The sequence below is a fragment of the Centruroides sculpturatus genome, unplaced genomic scaffold (genome assembly GCF_000671375.1).
Source record: "Centruroides sculpturatus isolate CEXI.00-Female unplaced genomic scaffold, Cexi_2.0 scaffold768, whole genome shotgun sequence".
Lineage (NCBI taxonomy): Eukaryota > Metazoa > Arthropoda > Arachnida > Scorpiones > Buthidae > Centruroides > Centruroides sculpturatus.
The window spans coordinates 102,616-119,871 of NW_019386336.1; the positions used below are offsets into that span (position 1 = coordinate 102,616).

At 30.1% G+C, this 17,256-nt stretch overlaps 1 protein-coding gene across 2 annotated transcripts in view; it reads left to right on the forward strand.

Moving 5' to 3' along the window:
* LOC111614594 (IQ and AAA domain-containing protein 1-like) overlaps positions 1 to 17,256 on the forward strand; it is a 97,325-nt gene that overhangs the window by 54,969 nt on the left and 25,100 nt on the right. For both annotated transcript variants that reach the window (XR_002754961.1, XM_023355964.1), the window contains exons 10-13: positions 98 to 246; positions 2,895 to 2,989; positions 3,263 to 3,456; positions 9,012 to 9,295. Coding sequence is in view for 1 of the 2 variants with exons in the window: in XM_023355964.1 (XP_023211732.1) it covers positions 98 to 246; positions 2,895 to 2,989; positions 3,263 to 3,456; positions 9,012 to 9,295 (722 nt within the window). In the remaining variant the exon portion in view is untranslated. The remainder of the gene's footprint in view (positions 1 to 97; positions 247 to 2,894; positions 2,990 to 3,262; positions 3,457 to 9,011; positions 9,296 to 17,256) is intronic.

A 17,256-nucleotide genomic window follows, 5' to 3' on the forward strand; every position in this document is an offset into this window, starting at 1 on the left:
CTTTCCATAATAAATTTTAAAAACAGTTATATTTTTTTAATAAAAATATTTTCAATAAAAACATATAATGATACATTTATGAATCTTTTGTCATCAGCTCTATGGGAAAATCAAAATGAAATAAATAATGATCTTCAGTTGTATGAAAAAGAAATGATAAGGCAACAAAAGTTTATAGAAGTGAAGGAAGAAGTTCGAATGCAAGTTGATGAAATAATGAGATTTGAATTAGAAGTTTTAAAAGTGGTAGGATTTTTAAACTATATGATGTAAAATTAGTTTTGAAGGTAAAGAATATTTGAAACTATTTATATTTTATTGTATAATATTGTTATGTATTGGCAGAGTTTTATTTTCTTCTCTTAACATCAAAGTCCATTTATTCACCCTTCCGACATTTGCATTCAATTTTCAACTGTCCATGCCTTAGAATGATCTGTTAGTGAAGTTAAAACATTAGCATTCTTTTAGTTTATCCACTTTTAAAAATACATTAATTAATTCCAAAATAGAATAATTTTATAACACCAAAACTAATGAAATTACAGGATTTCATTTATTATATATATATAAGTAATAATTTCTATATGAATTTGCATGTGTAGATTTATGTAAAACTTAAAATATTGTAACATGTTTGTACCTTATTTGGCATTTTGATATCACTTATTATATTAGTAGTAGTATCTTGTATTTGTAAGAGGAACAAAACAAAGTTCTATATCAACTATACTGTATATGTTTCCTGCCTAAATCAGATGGCGCTGTGGTAAAGTGACTTCTTGCGATGGAAATTTGAAAAACATAGCTACAAACACATGTACTTACATAGGTGCAGTGAACATAGTTTTAAGAAATAATTTTATTTCCTGTCACTTTTGAGGATGATTTTTTTTGTAGAAAATTCATTAGAGCAGGGAAAAAAATTAAAATAAACAGGCCATTTTCATAAAGTTACTCAAAATATTCAAAAATATACAGCTTTTGTTAAATGTATTCTACAAATGCACGCACCTAAATCTAGCTAACAAATTCCATTATAAGTAAATTGCATAAAGGAAAGTTAATCATCTATATTACATTTCTTTTGATTATTTTTTTAAATGTCATTAAAATTTTATTTTATAAAAATGAATTTGTATTGATACATTTTTATAAAAATGTATGTTTTATATTAAAAATAAAAATATTAATGCAAAAATTTTTATACTCTAATGTTTATTGCAAAAGAAAAAGTACTGTACATGCTAGATTTGCTGTCATCAACATAGGATGTAAGAAAACTGATAAAAGAATCAACATTAATATATTAGCTTAATGGCAGTATATATTTTTTTCATCTTAATGACCAATGGAAAATGATCAATGCTTTTTGCTCATACAGTGCAAGACTTCTTGGTAGTTGCCAAGCATGCAGTACATCTTACTTTTTTATTAGTAAAGGAGAAAAAATAGAACCAAGAACAAGTTTACCATAAGCTTGGAATAAACCAGCAACATTAAAAATGAATACAAACAAGCAACAAGGTTTAGCCACATTTAAGGAACAAGATAGAAAAAAAAAACCAACATATATATCAACAAGATAGAAAAAAAACCAACATATATCTCTAAACCAGCTGATTCAAATACAGTATACAGTGGTGCCTCATATAACGTACTTAATCCGTTCCAGGTACACGTCAGTTAAGTGAAAAGTCCATTATACGAAATGCATTTTTCCATAGAAATACATGTTAAAACATACAANAAAAAAAACCAACATATATCTCTAAACCAGCTGATTCAAATACAGTATACAGTGGTGCCTCATATAACGTACTTAATCCGTTCCAGGTACACGTCAGTTAAGTGAAAAGTCCATTATACGAAATGCATTTTTCCATAGAAATACATGTTAAAACATATAATTTGTTCCGCAGCATAAAATAACTGTACTGTACCATAAAAAAAATGAAAATGGAGTAGTCACCAATTATGCCAGGTAGTCAGATGTGAGGAGGATGTGGAGGAACACTTTCTTCACACATTCATACAGATACAGACTTTTTACACATTGCAGCAGGTCTCTTTTTATTGTTTTTTAATCAGAGTTAGATTCAGGAGAGGCTACTGGAGCTTGCAGGGTCAACTCCTCTTGTTCCATCCTTTGTTTTTTGCCTGCTGGCTTCTTGAAAAACATGTCCAAGGTAGTCTGTTTCTCTCTCTTCTTCAACATCTGTTGGAAATGACAGGCAAGGGTGTCATTGTAGAGATCCTGTTGGCCTCAGCTCTGTTTGGATAATAAATGTTTGTAAACTCCTGAACCTCTTCCCATTTGACAAGAAAGTTTTTGTCAACTTTCACTCCTTCTGATGATTTCTTGCTTTGTTTCAATTGAAATCAACTTTCTGTTTTTTTAGAAACCATGATTTGCACAACACTTTGAATAAATGTAAATATCCTGCACTGAGGTGATGTACGTAATAAACAAGGGAGCAAGCCGAATCCCAACGGGAGCTCTGTACTTCAGATATACTAATAATATATTCTAATAACACTAATATATTATAAAAATAGCAGATTGTCATTAGCAATGGCAAAAAAGTGGAAACATCATTTGCACTTGTTCGCAGCCAGTCCATTGTTTGCCTCACGTAACGGCCAAACAGAAAGTCCGTTGTTCGCAGCGTCTGTTATTCGAGGTGTATGTTATTGTTTATTGGTTCTGTATAAAAAATTTTTAATTTTGTGAAATATTGAATATATATGATTATGTAACAAAAAAACTATGAATTTAAGAAAATAATAATGCTAAATATTACCTTAATCTAAAATTAGAAATGAAATGTTTAATTTTTTTGAAAAATACTTGAGAAATTTTGTCAGTTTATTTTTATTTTGGTTCTTATCAGGCTCTAGCAAAGGATAAAGGAATAAAGTTAAAAAAAAGAAAGGGAAAAGTAAGAGGAAAGAAAACTAAAAAGAAGAGAGATTTGACAGCAGATAGGTAACATATATTCTAATGATCTGTTTTTCTCTTTCTTTTAGATGATTTGATTTTTTAAACAACAATAATTTTAAATTTTTAAATAATTTTAAAAATTTATTATTGTGTTTTTATAAAAAAACTACTATTTATTTTAAGATGAATAATAATAAATTATTGCTTATTTTGATCACAAATAAGCAATAATATCCATGTTTATTTTTAGCTGATTTATACTTAAATATTTTTTAATAAGTTGAGTTATATTTATTTAATTATCTATTTTGAATTTAGATCTTTAGAATCCTTATATAAAGAATTGTTGGATAATGGTATAATTATAAAGAGTGTTCCTACAAGTTTGGATGATTATTTTGGTGATTACAATTTTATTGGCTCATCATTGTTAAGTCAAGGAATTGAACCAGTTTGGCATTATTGTGCTGATATAAAACATATTATTATTGCATATTGCATTCTTCCTTTAAGTAAGTGAGAATTTATATTAATTAATGTAACAAAACATGCATTTTCACTTTATTGTACTATGAAATAGAGACTACTTTATGCATACATTTCAAAATAAATTTATAATTTTATTTTATTTTAAAAATGTAAAATTCTAACCCAGTGGTTCCCAAACTTTTTTGATTCATGGCACCCTTGCTAAATGCAGATTTTCCCAAGACACCCATGTCAAATTCTAACAAGTACATTAAATAGAATACTGAAAAAGATTTGTTAACTATGTAGAGAAAGATATATATGGAAGACAGAACAAGGCATATAAAATTCTTAAGAAATTGAATAGAGAAGAAATAGACAATGAAAACTTAAATATTATTCCATCTGACAAATGGATTCAGCATTATAAATTTATGGTTCAATTCAAGTTGTCCTATTATAGTGAACTTGAATGAAGTTTAAGGATGTAGAGTAAACCACAGTGAAAGAATACAACCCTGACAAAAAAAACCTTGGACAGCATATTATTTTAATTAATCTCTAGCTTATCCTTCAATAATATCAAACAGAAAAATTCTGTACACTTATAATTATTTTATATTTGTAAACTTTTATTATAACTAAAGATTTTACATAAAAAATTGTTCATGTTGATAATACATAAAAAATGTTATGAGCAGTTGAAAAAAAGCATGTATGACAAAAAAAAAGCTTGGAGAGAGCCATTTCTGACAAATAATATCTCTGACAATACATTAAATGACCTGTTCCTAAATATGTAAATGAGCTGATGTGATATTTGCATATTTTTCTGTATTAACATTATTGAGGTGTATTTGTTTAATGAAAATGGCACCTGGTAAGGCTGTAAGTGTTGATGTACATTAAGTAATTATCATCATCCACAGATAAAGCAAATCCTTAAAAAAATTGCAAAATAATTAAAAATTGGTAATTCCACAGTATGGGATATTGTTTCAAAATATCAATAAACTGGTAAAATTCATCCAGAAAAATCAACTGGAAGGCCAGCAACTATAACAAAGACTGATCACAAGCACCTTTATGAAATAATTTTAAAAATCAAAGGGCATCACTCAGTGAATTAGTGAACAAATGGAATAAAGTTACTGGAAAGGAAGTTACAAAAGAAACTAGTATCTATCTGCACAAACTTGGCTACAGCTTCTATCAGGTAAGAAAATATTATTTTTAGTTAACAATTATGGCATGTGATTTGTTTTCTTGGACAAAGACAAAAACACAAATAAAAGATCAATTGAAGTATGCCAAAGAGCACCAATGGTGGACACAACAGCAGTGGAAGCAGGTTATTTTTAGTGAAGAGGCAAAGTTTGAAGTCTGCATCGAAGGCAATAGAAAAAAGTCATTAGAAAGTGAGAAAATGCATTCCATCATGACTGTCTACAGCACAATGTAAAATTCCCAGCAAGTGTTAGGATGTGGGATTGCATGTCAGCCCAAGGTATGGGAAATTTGCATTTCATTGAAGTATCAGTAAATGCAGCAAAATACTAACAAATCCTTGAGGAAAACCTATTACCAATATTCGAAAAATTACAATATCACAGACATTTTATTTTCCAGCAGGTTGCAAGTTGTCATACTGCTAAAACCAACAAGGCTTGGCTGGCCCAACAATATTAACACATTAAAATGGCCATTGAGCAGTCTCGACCTTTCCCCTATATGTAGAAAATATGTAGGGTAAAATTTAAAAAAGCATTGAAAAAAGTCCTCCAAGAAGTTGAGCAAATTTGGGATGAAATTACTCCAAATGAATGCCTGGCTTTTGTTGATATGATGAATGATCATGTGAGATCCGAATAGCCCCGGATCTAAAATAATAATTTAGAATTAAATATTCTTTCAATTTGAAGGGAAATTAACGTTTTTCTAGCTTGGGAAAGCAAAGAAGAGAGTCACTTTCTTTGACAGAAGTATGAGCATCCTCTGTTTTTCCCTTATCTGTTAAAAATCTCGCCACGATGGGAAATATCTACCCCTTATTTCTTCCCCTTCCCATCCGTTCACATGGATGAAGCCTCGAATGATAATTGGTCGTAAATGGGAAGATATCGGCGAAGTTCAGCCGAATTCGGGGAGTTCGTCAACAGATCCCAGAGTATTCAGACGAAATCCATACAAGCTCCTAAAGGCCAACGCCCTATGCTATGAGCAAATACAGTATACAAAAGGCTTACTTCCATAGACATAAATATTCTCAGTTAAGTTGATCTCTCCATGAACAGAAGGCAGAGAACTCCAGGAGAGAAGTAAATACATCTCATAGGGAGGAAAGGAAGGACAACTAACAAGTTGTATGTTTTAATATGAAATTGTGAGCTCTCTCTCTCTACATATATAAGTTGAATTCATTGTGTCTCATTCATTTGTAACTCCATTTTTGTATAGTTTAGTTATATATATGTTTATTAAATTCCTTTTATTATTAGTTAATATAATGTCTCCTCGATCTCTGAATCAGACCCCTCATGCGTGTTAATCCGCATATCCAAATTCGATTAACTGGTGTCACAGGAATCCTGACGTTGGATAAAGACTTCGCCNGTGTCTCATTCATTTGTAACTCCATTTTTGTATAGTTTACTTATATATATGTTTATTAAATTCCTTTTATTATTAGTTAATATAATGTCTCCTCGATCTCTGAATCAGACCCCTCATGCGTGTTAATCCGCATATCCAAATTCGATTAACTGGTGTCACAGGAATCCTGACGTTGGATAAAGACTTCGCCGTCTATATCCTCTTTAATATTTAACAACCCTCCTATGAATAAAATAAGATCGGATCTCAACAATCCGAAACTTTAGAGAACTAATTTCACGAACTAGCGCCGATTAAATGATATTAACTTCCTAGCGAATTAGTATCCCCGACTATTCTCACAATCATATGAACGCTGTTATACAAGCCAAAGGTGAAATAACTAAATATTAATGTACTGTCTGAGGTATTATTTGTCACACATGCTTTTCCAACTGCTCATAACTTTTTTATGTATTGTCAACATGAAAATTTTTTATGTAAAATCTTCAGTTATAACAAAAGTTTATTAATATAATTATAAGCGTACAAAATTTTTCTATTTGATATTATTGAAGGATAAGCTAGAGAACGTGCTGTCCAAGATTTTTTTTGTTGGGGTTGTATAAAGAAATAATATTTTCTCTAAAACATAGAAAAGCTGCTGGCCCAGATGGTAACAGTTCTGAACTCTTCAAATATGGAGGAAATTTACTACATGAGATTACACATTAATTAAAAAACACTTTGCATTGTTTTTTTCAATAAATTAGTTTTATCAATATTGACCACAGTGCCATCTACAAACTTTTAGCACCAATCTCTGCTTTTATTTTACTACTAGCTGCAAGATCTCGCTTTGCTGGGTTTTTATTTGTATGTAATAGTATAGTTTTTTTTATATATATAAAAGACTGTTTTTCTAAGTAATCTAGAATCTAGCTGCAAGGACCCGCTTTGCTGGGCAAAAAGTAACGATAGTGAAGATTAAGATAATTACATTATAGCTAATTTTACCTGTTTTCACAAAATGCAAGAATTAGGTCCCCCGTTTCCAGACTAATTAGAGAATTTTTACGTTTAGTCAAACGAACAAATTTCAACGTTTCTGGAACGTTTTCAATCGTTCTATAATCGAACCAATTCGAATTTTATGTTCGAATTTAATTTGAACAAATTCGAAAAAATCGAACAAAACATTCGAAATAGAAAGCCACTTTCAACCACTTTCAGCCTCATATCTCCCGCACCCTTATAGCTATCGAGATCCAACCACCCCTATGCATGAATGGAGACTTGGGGCTACCACCACATACAAACACCATTCACAGTATGATCTCTGAACTGTTATGTTATAGTATATTTTTATACAGACTAACAAAACAGATTTTTTTTTACAATACTGTGCATACCTGTTCACCTATATAGATATAGATTATTTCATGATGAGATCAAAACATGATTTTAACTGTCCAATTCATTACTTAATGCCAATTAATGGCTTTCTTGACAAATCTACCAACTAAAAGAAAAATAAACTTGAACATATGACTGTTCGTTAGTTAAGAGTTTTATAACAGTCAATGAAATTGACATAATCACCATTAATTGAAACCCTACCAGTTGAAGTTGGTTAACCTCAGGAATGCTAAATTGCCACTCTGGGACCTGATACAAAATTGAAAAAAGCCATTGAGAGAGAGGACCAGTGGGAGGAAGCTCATTGTATTTTAATTGAATAAAATCAATTTCAATGGGTTCTTGCTAGTTAACAATAATTTAAAATACTTTATAAATTTAAAGATCTTAAATTTGGATTTTAAGGATTTGAAAATTAAATTTAGATTTTAAATTAAATTATAGATTTAAAAATGTTTTTGTAAAATTTAAACTTGGATTTAAATTTAAGTTTAAATTTAAAGAGTTTGTTCTAAGTTCAATATGAATTTATTCTTTTTAAGTTGTTCTATTTAAAGTTATATTCTAAATGCTGTTCTTAGAATATCAAAGGTAGAGTTTGTACTGAAGGTGGCTCAAATGGAGCTGAAAACACCTTAAAGTTAAATATTTAGCAGCCTTAACAAGCAGTATACTAGCTTATTATGCCCAGCTTCATTCAGGCTTATAAAGTACCCTTTGCAGTAAATGTTACACCTGACATTATTAATCATAAATTTCAAAAATATATGTGGCAAAACCCATTTTAAGACCATTATTAGAATGCTGAAAATTATGGTATGTGGGAAGTATGTCCTTATAAATAGCAAGTTCATAGAAAAATTATTACACTTAGTTTTATTTATTTGGTTACGGCAATGCGACATGTGGGTGATATGACAAGGTGGATGTCTCCTGGGAAGAGTTTTATGAGAAACTGGCTCATATTTAGGTGTTACTAACTTGAAGAAAACCTGGAAAACTCTACATGGCCAGCCTTTGGCAATGTGCAAACACATGACCAACTAATAGTGTAACAGTTTCAACTCCATGCAGGTGAATGCTGTGCTACTCATCAAAGTAATATGGCATGTTTATTTTGCAATATATCATTGTTGCAGTAATTAAGTGAATATAATAATTATGTTTTTTTAAATTATATATTTTTTGTATGAATTATATTTAGTTTATTACTTTTTAAATTTTTTTGCCAGTAGATGGCCTACATGTAAATCCAATGTAGACAAACATTAATTGATATATAGGAATCCAATAAATATTTTGGGGTGAGATGTATGATGTTATCTGAGTTAGTAATATGTTAATGGAACTGCTAAGTTTTCTAGCAATTAGTCATATGGCCTAGAAGTGCATAGCGAACAAACAAACATTCTCATTTATAGATATAGATATATATAGTGTCAAGTTTTACTAATTATAATAAAAATAGAAAAATTTCAAAAATAAATAATGATAACAAATCATGATTTTTAATTAATAGTCTTATAAAAAATTTAGAATATGTATTGTGTGTTATTGCTTAATAAAAAAAATTATTTTATTTGTTTAGGTAATCCTAATGTCCATAAACTTACTCCACTTATAAAATCTATACTTTTTTTTGGTCCTCATGGTGTTGGAAAGAAATTCTTAGTTAATGCAATATGTTCAGCAACACAATCCATAATATTTGATTTATCTCCAGAAAATATTATTGGAAAATATCCAGGAAAAGCAGGTTCAAAAATGCTTATGCATCTTGTTGAAAAAGTGGGTAAAGCATTTCAGCCAGCTGTTGTCATTGTGAAAAATGCTGAAAAATCATTTATGAGAAAATTACCAAAAACTGATAAGGTATTTATTATAGTTATAAGGTATGTAGATGAAAAAATTAACTAAAAGATATATATATGTATAAGGTGCTTATTGATTTCATTGGACTATCATAACATGTGATATTTCATGCAACATGATACACATTTCTAACAGGATGAAGCATTGAATGTTTGGATGAGTTCCAGATAAAGATTTTTTATATTAACAGTCAAAAATCAATGCTTGGATTGAGTTGTGTAAGCTTACACATTAACCATTCCATTAACAAGTTGAGTTTAAAAAAAAACCCTCATTGAGCATTTATTAACTTTTTATTAAGGAGTAACATTTATTGTAAATTTAAGTCAATACAGTCGACCCCCGTATAAGATCATTGATTATTCCGTTTTATATGAATTCCATGTTGTACAAGTCACTTAAATTTTACAAATACGTGAGCCGTTCACAGCCCGGTACACGTATTTGTAAAATCTAAGTGACTCGTACAACATGGAATTCATATAAAACGGAATAATCAATGATCTTATACGGGGGTCGACTGTACNTCTTCAATTAAAACACAAGTTTTTTTTTTTAATATAACTATTTTTTATGTATTTTTCTTTATATTTTATTGTTTTTACTGATATTCCTACCAATACTGAAGTATTTTTTGTTAATGAATTGGGGAATAGGCGACTCTAAAGCGAAATCACTCCTGCATTACTCCAAACTAATATAATCTATTCGTGAAAATTATAATTTTGGAAGAATGTTTTGAATTATTTTCAAATATAGTGAAACCTTGATCTATTGTTCCCTTATCAATCATTTTCTCTCATCTATCAGTTTTTCCCCAGTCTCAAAAAAGGACACATATACATAATGCTAATTTTTCCTTTATTCTTCGTTCTCACAGCATTCATTTTCTCACAATGTTCATTCTGTATTTTAACTGAAAGATAAATGTCATCCTGTATCGATTAGTCTACCCACAATAGCAGGCACTAAATTAACGCACATCATATTTAAAATTAAACACTGACATTTGTGTACAAAACCAAACCAATTCCCCAAATAGCCTATCTTAATATACTGTATTTATCTAATAGGATAATAAAATACAGTACTGTATTATAATATTGTAATGATACCAAAAGACAGACAAATTATTGTCTTTTCCTGAAAAATTCTTCTTGTGATTATTTACACAGCAATTAAATGCATTTTATTGTACTGTACATATTGGGTGCATTTTCTAGTAAAACAGAAAAGAAAAAAATATTACATACAGTATGTATTAAGTAAATGATGAGAATGAATGATTGTTTTTGTTTTAGACCTATTGTACTTCTTACTAGAAAATACTTTCCTTTAAACTACTTATAAGATTTTGTTATAAAAGTTTTCACAAGAATATTTAGAATTCACTTTCACATTTAATAGGCATTTTATTACTTAAACTTGTAGCCAACACTATTCTGATGAATGAATATTGTTCATAGTGGAGAATATTGTTTCTAATGGAGTTGATGTCTACGGTAAACATACATAGCAAACTCAAGTAACTTAAAAGTACTTCTGAAGAGCAAATTAGTATTTTGGAATACCTCAAAAACTGACAACCATTTATCTTGTCTTTGGATATTTAGTCTTTAGGTACTATTCTTGGTTTTTGTTGTTGGAAAGCTTTGTTTAGCATTGATCTTTCATCAAATAATTCATGTGTTTATTGAGTTTATTTTATTATTGTATTGAGAAAACTTGCAGTTTCTTCTAGTTCAACCTAACTTATCTCGGAAGTTAAACAAATCCATCTAAATTTTCTGTTTGACCAATGCTGAACTTTTGTCTTCAAATATTATACGAACACTTCTCTACTTATGAACAGATTAGGTTCCTGAGGCATTTTGTTGTAAGTTAAAAACTAACCTAGAAAGTACATTTGTACACAATAACTATGTATTGTTAGTGTTTGATCCTTCAATGTACTTAATAGAACACATTACACTCATTTACCCACTTGCTACTGCTTAGAAGTGGGTATTTCAAACGCTGTTTTTTTTTTTTTAGTTTTATAATGTGAAATTTATTTTCCACAATAACAGAACCAAACTTCTTGCATTTATCTCCACTGCTAGATTTACTATTACATTTTGGACACATTTTTGAAGCATTAATTGTAAAAGTTTATAAAAATTGCAAACAACAAAAAATGCCAATACTCCAACATAACCAACTTAGATGCCACCTTACGAGTGGCAATGGAATGTCATATTTCAATCAAAAATGAAAAATGATGATATGTGATAGAAATAAATCCATGTTATTTATTATTGGCTAAAGACTGACTTCAACGCCACCCCACAACTAGCAAGAGAACTTCAGAATATGTGCAAAATTTAAGTTTTAGACATATGGTCAAATTGTTTGAGTCTGAACATTTGTAAGTTGAACATTTATAAGTAGGGGACCACCTGTATAATGGTTTGGTAAAACTTATAAATATTTTCATTGAATTTTCTCTCATTAATTTAATCATTTGCTATTAATTTATTAGCAGTTGTTTTTCCAGGAATGGCACAAATTTGTGTTGCAGAGAATTGTAGAGAAAATTTATTCAATTCAGCCAAGAAGTATTAGCAGTGACATAAGTTTCAAATGCAGTATGCAGCTGTATTTGATAAATGATGTTACAAATAAGTTTCCAGTTTTGGCATGAGAACTCAGGAATTTAGGATGACTAACCATAATTTTTGCACATCTATCCTTCTACATCTATCTTATTTAAAAAATACAGAAAATTACTAAAGATTTTCAATAGATTCTTTTATTTAAATTTGTCATGTCTACTTTTTCATTTATTAATTTATTATTATTATAATAATAATGTTTTCTGAACACAAATTAATTGTAATTTGTTTCTTAACACACTGATTTAAAATAACAAAAGATGTATGCAAAACTTACAGAATACAGGTAGTCCCCAACTATCATCATAAGTCAAACAAAAAAATGATGACGATAATATGGTAAATTCTCAAGGCCATGCATAAGCCTATAATATTTCACACACACATACATATAATAATCAGTTATTTTGTATTCTTATCATAATACAACACATTGATGCTGTTTAAGTGTATTGAGCATCAAACCCAATAAATGTGTTTATTGCTCATTAGTGTATTATATTTAACATTTAATTATTGTACTGTGCTGTTAATGATTGATTGGAATCAAAACTTATTTTTTAATACATTAGTATTGGTCATCATAAGTTGGGAACTGACTGTAAATAAAGTTTTTGTATCATATTTTATGTTAGTATTGTATTAATATGACATTCTAAAATATACTGTGTATCTATGACTGAACTGAAATGTTAACTAAGCATAATAATAATGGATGACAAATGTACCATATAATGATTCCATAAATGGCCTGATTATTATTACAAGATAGTGGAAGTGGCAATTCATGTCTCTGCACTTAACCAAAAATTTTTTCTTGTAATCAGAAGCTCGCATATTGAACTGTGTATTTTAGTTTATTGTTTTACTCTATTTTAAAAAAATAGAGTAAAACAATAAACTAAAATTTAATGTTATAAATTAATAAGATCAACATTGTAAATTTATGACATAATTACATCATAGAATTTAGAAGTCAAGAATTATACCAGAAAAATAAATTTTTAGCATCAAAATATTTTATATAATTAAGAAGAATTTCAGAAATAATAAGTATTGATTATAACAAAAAATTTATAATAAGTGAGAAATATAAGGATTATGCTTTGTGTAATAATGCTCCGTGTTGAAATAAAAATACAGTAGTGCCTCATATAATGGACGATGTGAACAACGGACTTTCCGTTCAGCAGTTACATGAGGCAAACAATGGACTTTCTGCAAACAAGTGTGAATGATGATTCCACTCTTTTGCCATTGCCAATGACAACCTGCTATTTTTATAATATATTAGTATTATTAGTAGGCATATATCTGAAGTACAGAGCTCCCGTTAGGATTCGGCTTGCTCCCTTGTTTATTGTGTACTGTACATCACCTCAATGTAGAGTATTTACATTTATTCAAGTGTTGTGCAAATCATGGCTTCTAAAAAAACAAAGGTGATTTCAATTTTAATAAAGCAAGAAATCATCAGAAGGAGTGAAAGTTGACATGAACTTCCTTGTCAAATGGGGAGAAGTTCAGGAGTTTACCAACACTAACTATCCAAACAGAGCTGAGGCCAACAGGATCAATGATATCTACAATGACACCCTTGCCTGTCATTTCCGACAGGTGTTGAAGAAGAGAGAGAAACAGACTACCTTGGACATGTTTTTCAAGAAACCAGCAGGCAAAAAACAAAGGATGGAACAAGAGGAGTTGACCCTACAAGCTCCAGTAGCCTCTCCTGAATCTGACTCTGATTAAAAAACAATAAAAAGAGACCTGCTGCAATGTGTAAAAAGTCTGTATCTGTATGAATGTGTGAAGAAAGTGTTCCTCCACATCCTCCTCACATCTGACTACCTGGCATAATTGGTGACTACTACATTTTCATTTTTTTTATGGTACAGTATGGTTATTTTATGCTGCAGAATGAATTATATGTTTTAACACGTATTTCTATGGAAAAATGCGTTTCGTATAACGGACTTTACACTTAACAGATGTGCACCTGGAACAGATTAAGTACATTATACGAGGCACCACTGTATTGCTGTAAAATTTAGATATGATATAGATACACCTGTTTTAAGAAGTACAGTAATACCCCGAACTTACACGATAGGTGGGACCGAGCAATAACCGCATAAGTTGAATTCACGTAAGTCGGGGTATAATTTCGCAATTTATGTAAAATCCAAGTCGGATGTATGTAAGCTAATAAATGTTCTTGTTAATCTTATCTCGTCATTTGAATCAAATGACGAGATAAGATTAACAAGAACATTTCACGGTTCGTTCACGGTTGCAAGAAATCACTGCATAGAGTCTCTCGAGTCTCCGTAGATATAACAAACACATAAATAACCAACACAAAATAAATTGTAGCTATGTTGTCGATTCCGCACGACACGTCCATCAACTGAACAACAATGTAAGCCGAACAACAGTGTGGGGGGAGTGAGTAATTGAGAGTTGCGTGGCGCTCAAACAAAAAACGAATCGATGAGATTTGAAAATTGCGTAACTCGGGGTTCGTGTAAGTCGGGGTAGCGTAAGTTGAGGTATTACTGTAATGTAAATATTTACATAAAATTCTTAGAAATTCATTACAACTTAATTAATTTTAACTTTTATTAGTTTATCATCTAAATAATATTACACACATTTATATATATATTTATATATATACATATATATAATATATGTTTTGTATTGGACTGTTTCGCTGGCCTGTGCAATCTTTGAAAGTTTACTGTGGATCTAAACACACGACTGGTGCAAAGCGTCTGTTCTGGAAACGATGTTTGACTTTCTCACAGGCTTCACTGTTCAATCGCATATTTTAACTTTTAACTGACATATATTTTTTACAATTTTATCTTTCTATTTATTGTGAAGTTACAATGGTTTTTGTATCAATTGTCAAATACGTTTGATATAAATACAGTTTTATACTAGAAAAAAAGGCTTGAAATAATTAAGATAAAAAACAAAAATGTAATATTTTTTTTCAATTTTTAACAAGAGTAAGGCTCTTGCTCGTATTCACAGTAAATGTTTCAATTCTGTGAACCTTGGTAATTTGGTAATGTGTTTACTAAAGAAACTGTCAAAGTGGTGACCACTAAAACAGTTGGTTCCATTAGCAGGTGTCACTTCATATAGATTATATATTGATCTAATTTTTTAGTAATGTTTTTTTTCTTTGCAGATTTGCTTTTATGTACTTGAAAAATTTACGCAGATGAAGTCCACATGAAGAACAGCTGAAACAAAAACCGTCATGTATTCAAAAACGATAAAATAACACGTAAAATTAACACATATAATTAAAGTTTTCATCTCAAAAAACAATCACCTGAATTTAAAGTCATTACTTTTGTTTCTTCAATTCTTTCATTACCACTTTTACAATATATATTTCCAACATAGATAATGGGAAACTGCATTTCAAAATTTATCAATGGCTTTCGAAAAATGCAGATTCTGTGTAAGGAAAACAATGAAAATTGCATTACGACACGGTCGGATCGTTGTTTGTCTTACAATTTTCAACCAGTACTATCTGTTTGTAAAGTTTTTGGCATCGAACCCTTCGAAAAATGTAGCTGTTTCAAAGAAGAAACTGATGGAAAGCCAAAGAATAAAACACATGCATTCTATGACTTCTACGTAAAAATGATCGAAGCGTTTTTATGGTTTTCTTCGATTTATCGATTTCTCTTAACATTCAAAGAACGTTCATTCTGTCACAGTTCTACACAAGTATTAGGAAAATATGACAAAGAAATTGGCGTCGTGATTATAATTCTGAATTTCTATATCGCTATTCAATTTTCAGTATTGAAGAGAATCAAAATTACTGGTCATTTCATGAAAAGCTCGTACAATGATGAAAAATACTTGCTACTACAAATGGAATTGCCTATGATAGTATACTGGATAAGCGTATTTCTCATCATTTTGATTGTATTGAACACAGTGGCAATGGTCCAGTTTCCAATGATCAAAAGATACAGTGGAAGTGAATTCGAAGCAACGTTATGTTGCATTTACTTCTGGTTTCTGTATCTGCTATTTATAGTACAGATAGCTTCAGTTTTTCTAATATTTTTAATTTCTGGAATAGTCATTGCAAGACGACTTATCAAGTTATCTGAAGAATTACAACAGACAAACACAACTTCTTTATTACTGAATAAAGAATTACAAGAAATCTGCGAAAAGCACACAGAAATTTGGGAGATGTTTGAAATGATCAACAATAAATGGGAAGATCTCCACGCTCTGATATATGCTCATTTTACATACGAAACATGCTTTCTATGTTTTGTCACGATGTTTTTTGACATGGATGTTACAATGCGAGCACTTTACGGCTGCCTTTCGATGATATTCTTAACAGGATGCTTTTTTGTATCATGGGCCATTTCCTACTTGACATCTCTGGTAATTATTATTTTTAATTTTTGATAATACTAATTAAGTATGTATCGCGATCGGCAAATGTTTTGTTGTATTGCGATCGGCAAATGACTTATTCCATCACTGTTCCTATACATTAAATTTAGGAAAGTTTAGGTTTAGTTGTGTCTTGCAACATTGGAGGTAGGGAACCTGTTTATAACTGTCTCTCCGAAAGGACTTTATATGGAAAAGTGACTTGCATTTAGAGGTGATATACGAGATAAAATTCTGGGAAAATTTGCGTGATTTATTTGTTGGTTATGCGTGAAATCATGACCAACAAGTGTTCAGTGCTTATATGTAATTCGCCATTAATGGGTTCTAAAGAAAAACGAAATACGTGTGCCGTTCACAGCTCGGCACACGTATTTGTAAAATCTAAGTGACTCGTACAACATGGAATTCATATAAAACGGAATTATTAACAGTGTTATAAGGGGGTCAACTATTTCTTACAGTTGTACTTTCCATCGGTGTTATCATCAGCAGACAGAATATATCTAAACCTCTCAAAATTAAAGTTATTTATTTATATAGAAAATGTAGGAAAACGGTAAATAACAAACATACATAATAAAGCTTCTATTATTATATAATTGTTTTATATTTTAGATCTACGATAACTTCGTTTCCATACAAAGATTCTCTTCAAACAACTTGTCAGTTGAATTCAAGTACAAGGTGAGGTATAAGTGAAATGTACTTATTTAGTTATAATCCTAACTCGCTACTTATTTAGTTTACTATTTTAAGATGATTTGTTTCATGAAAAGATTCGGAATGAACAAAATGGGAATTTCCATTGGAGGCTTCTTTTACGTTCAAAAAAATTTTGTGATTCGGGTAAGT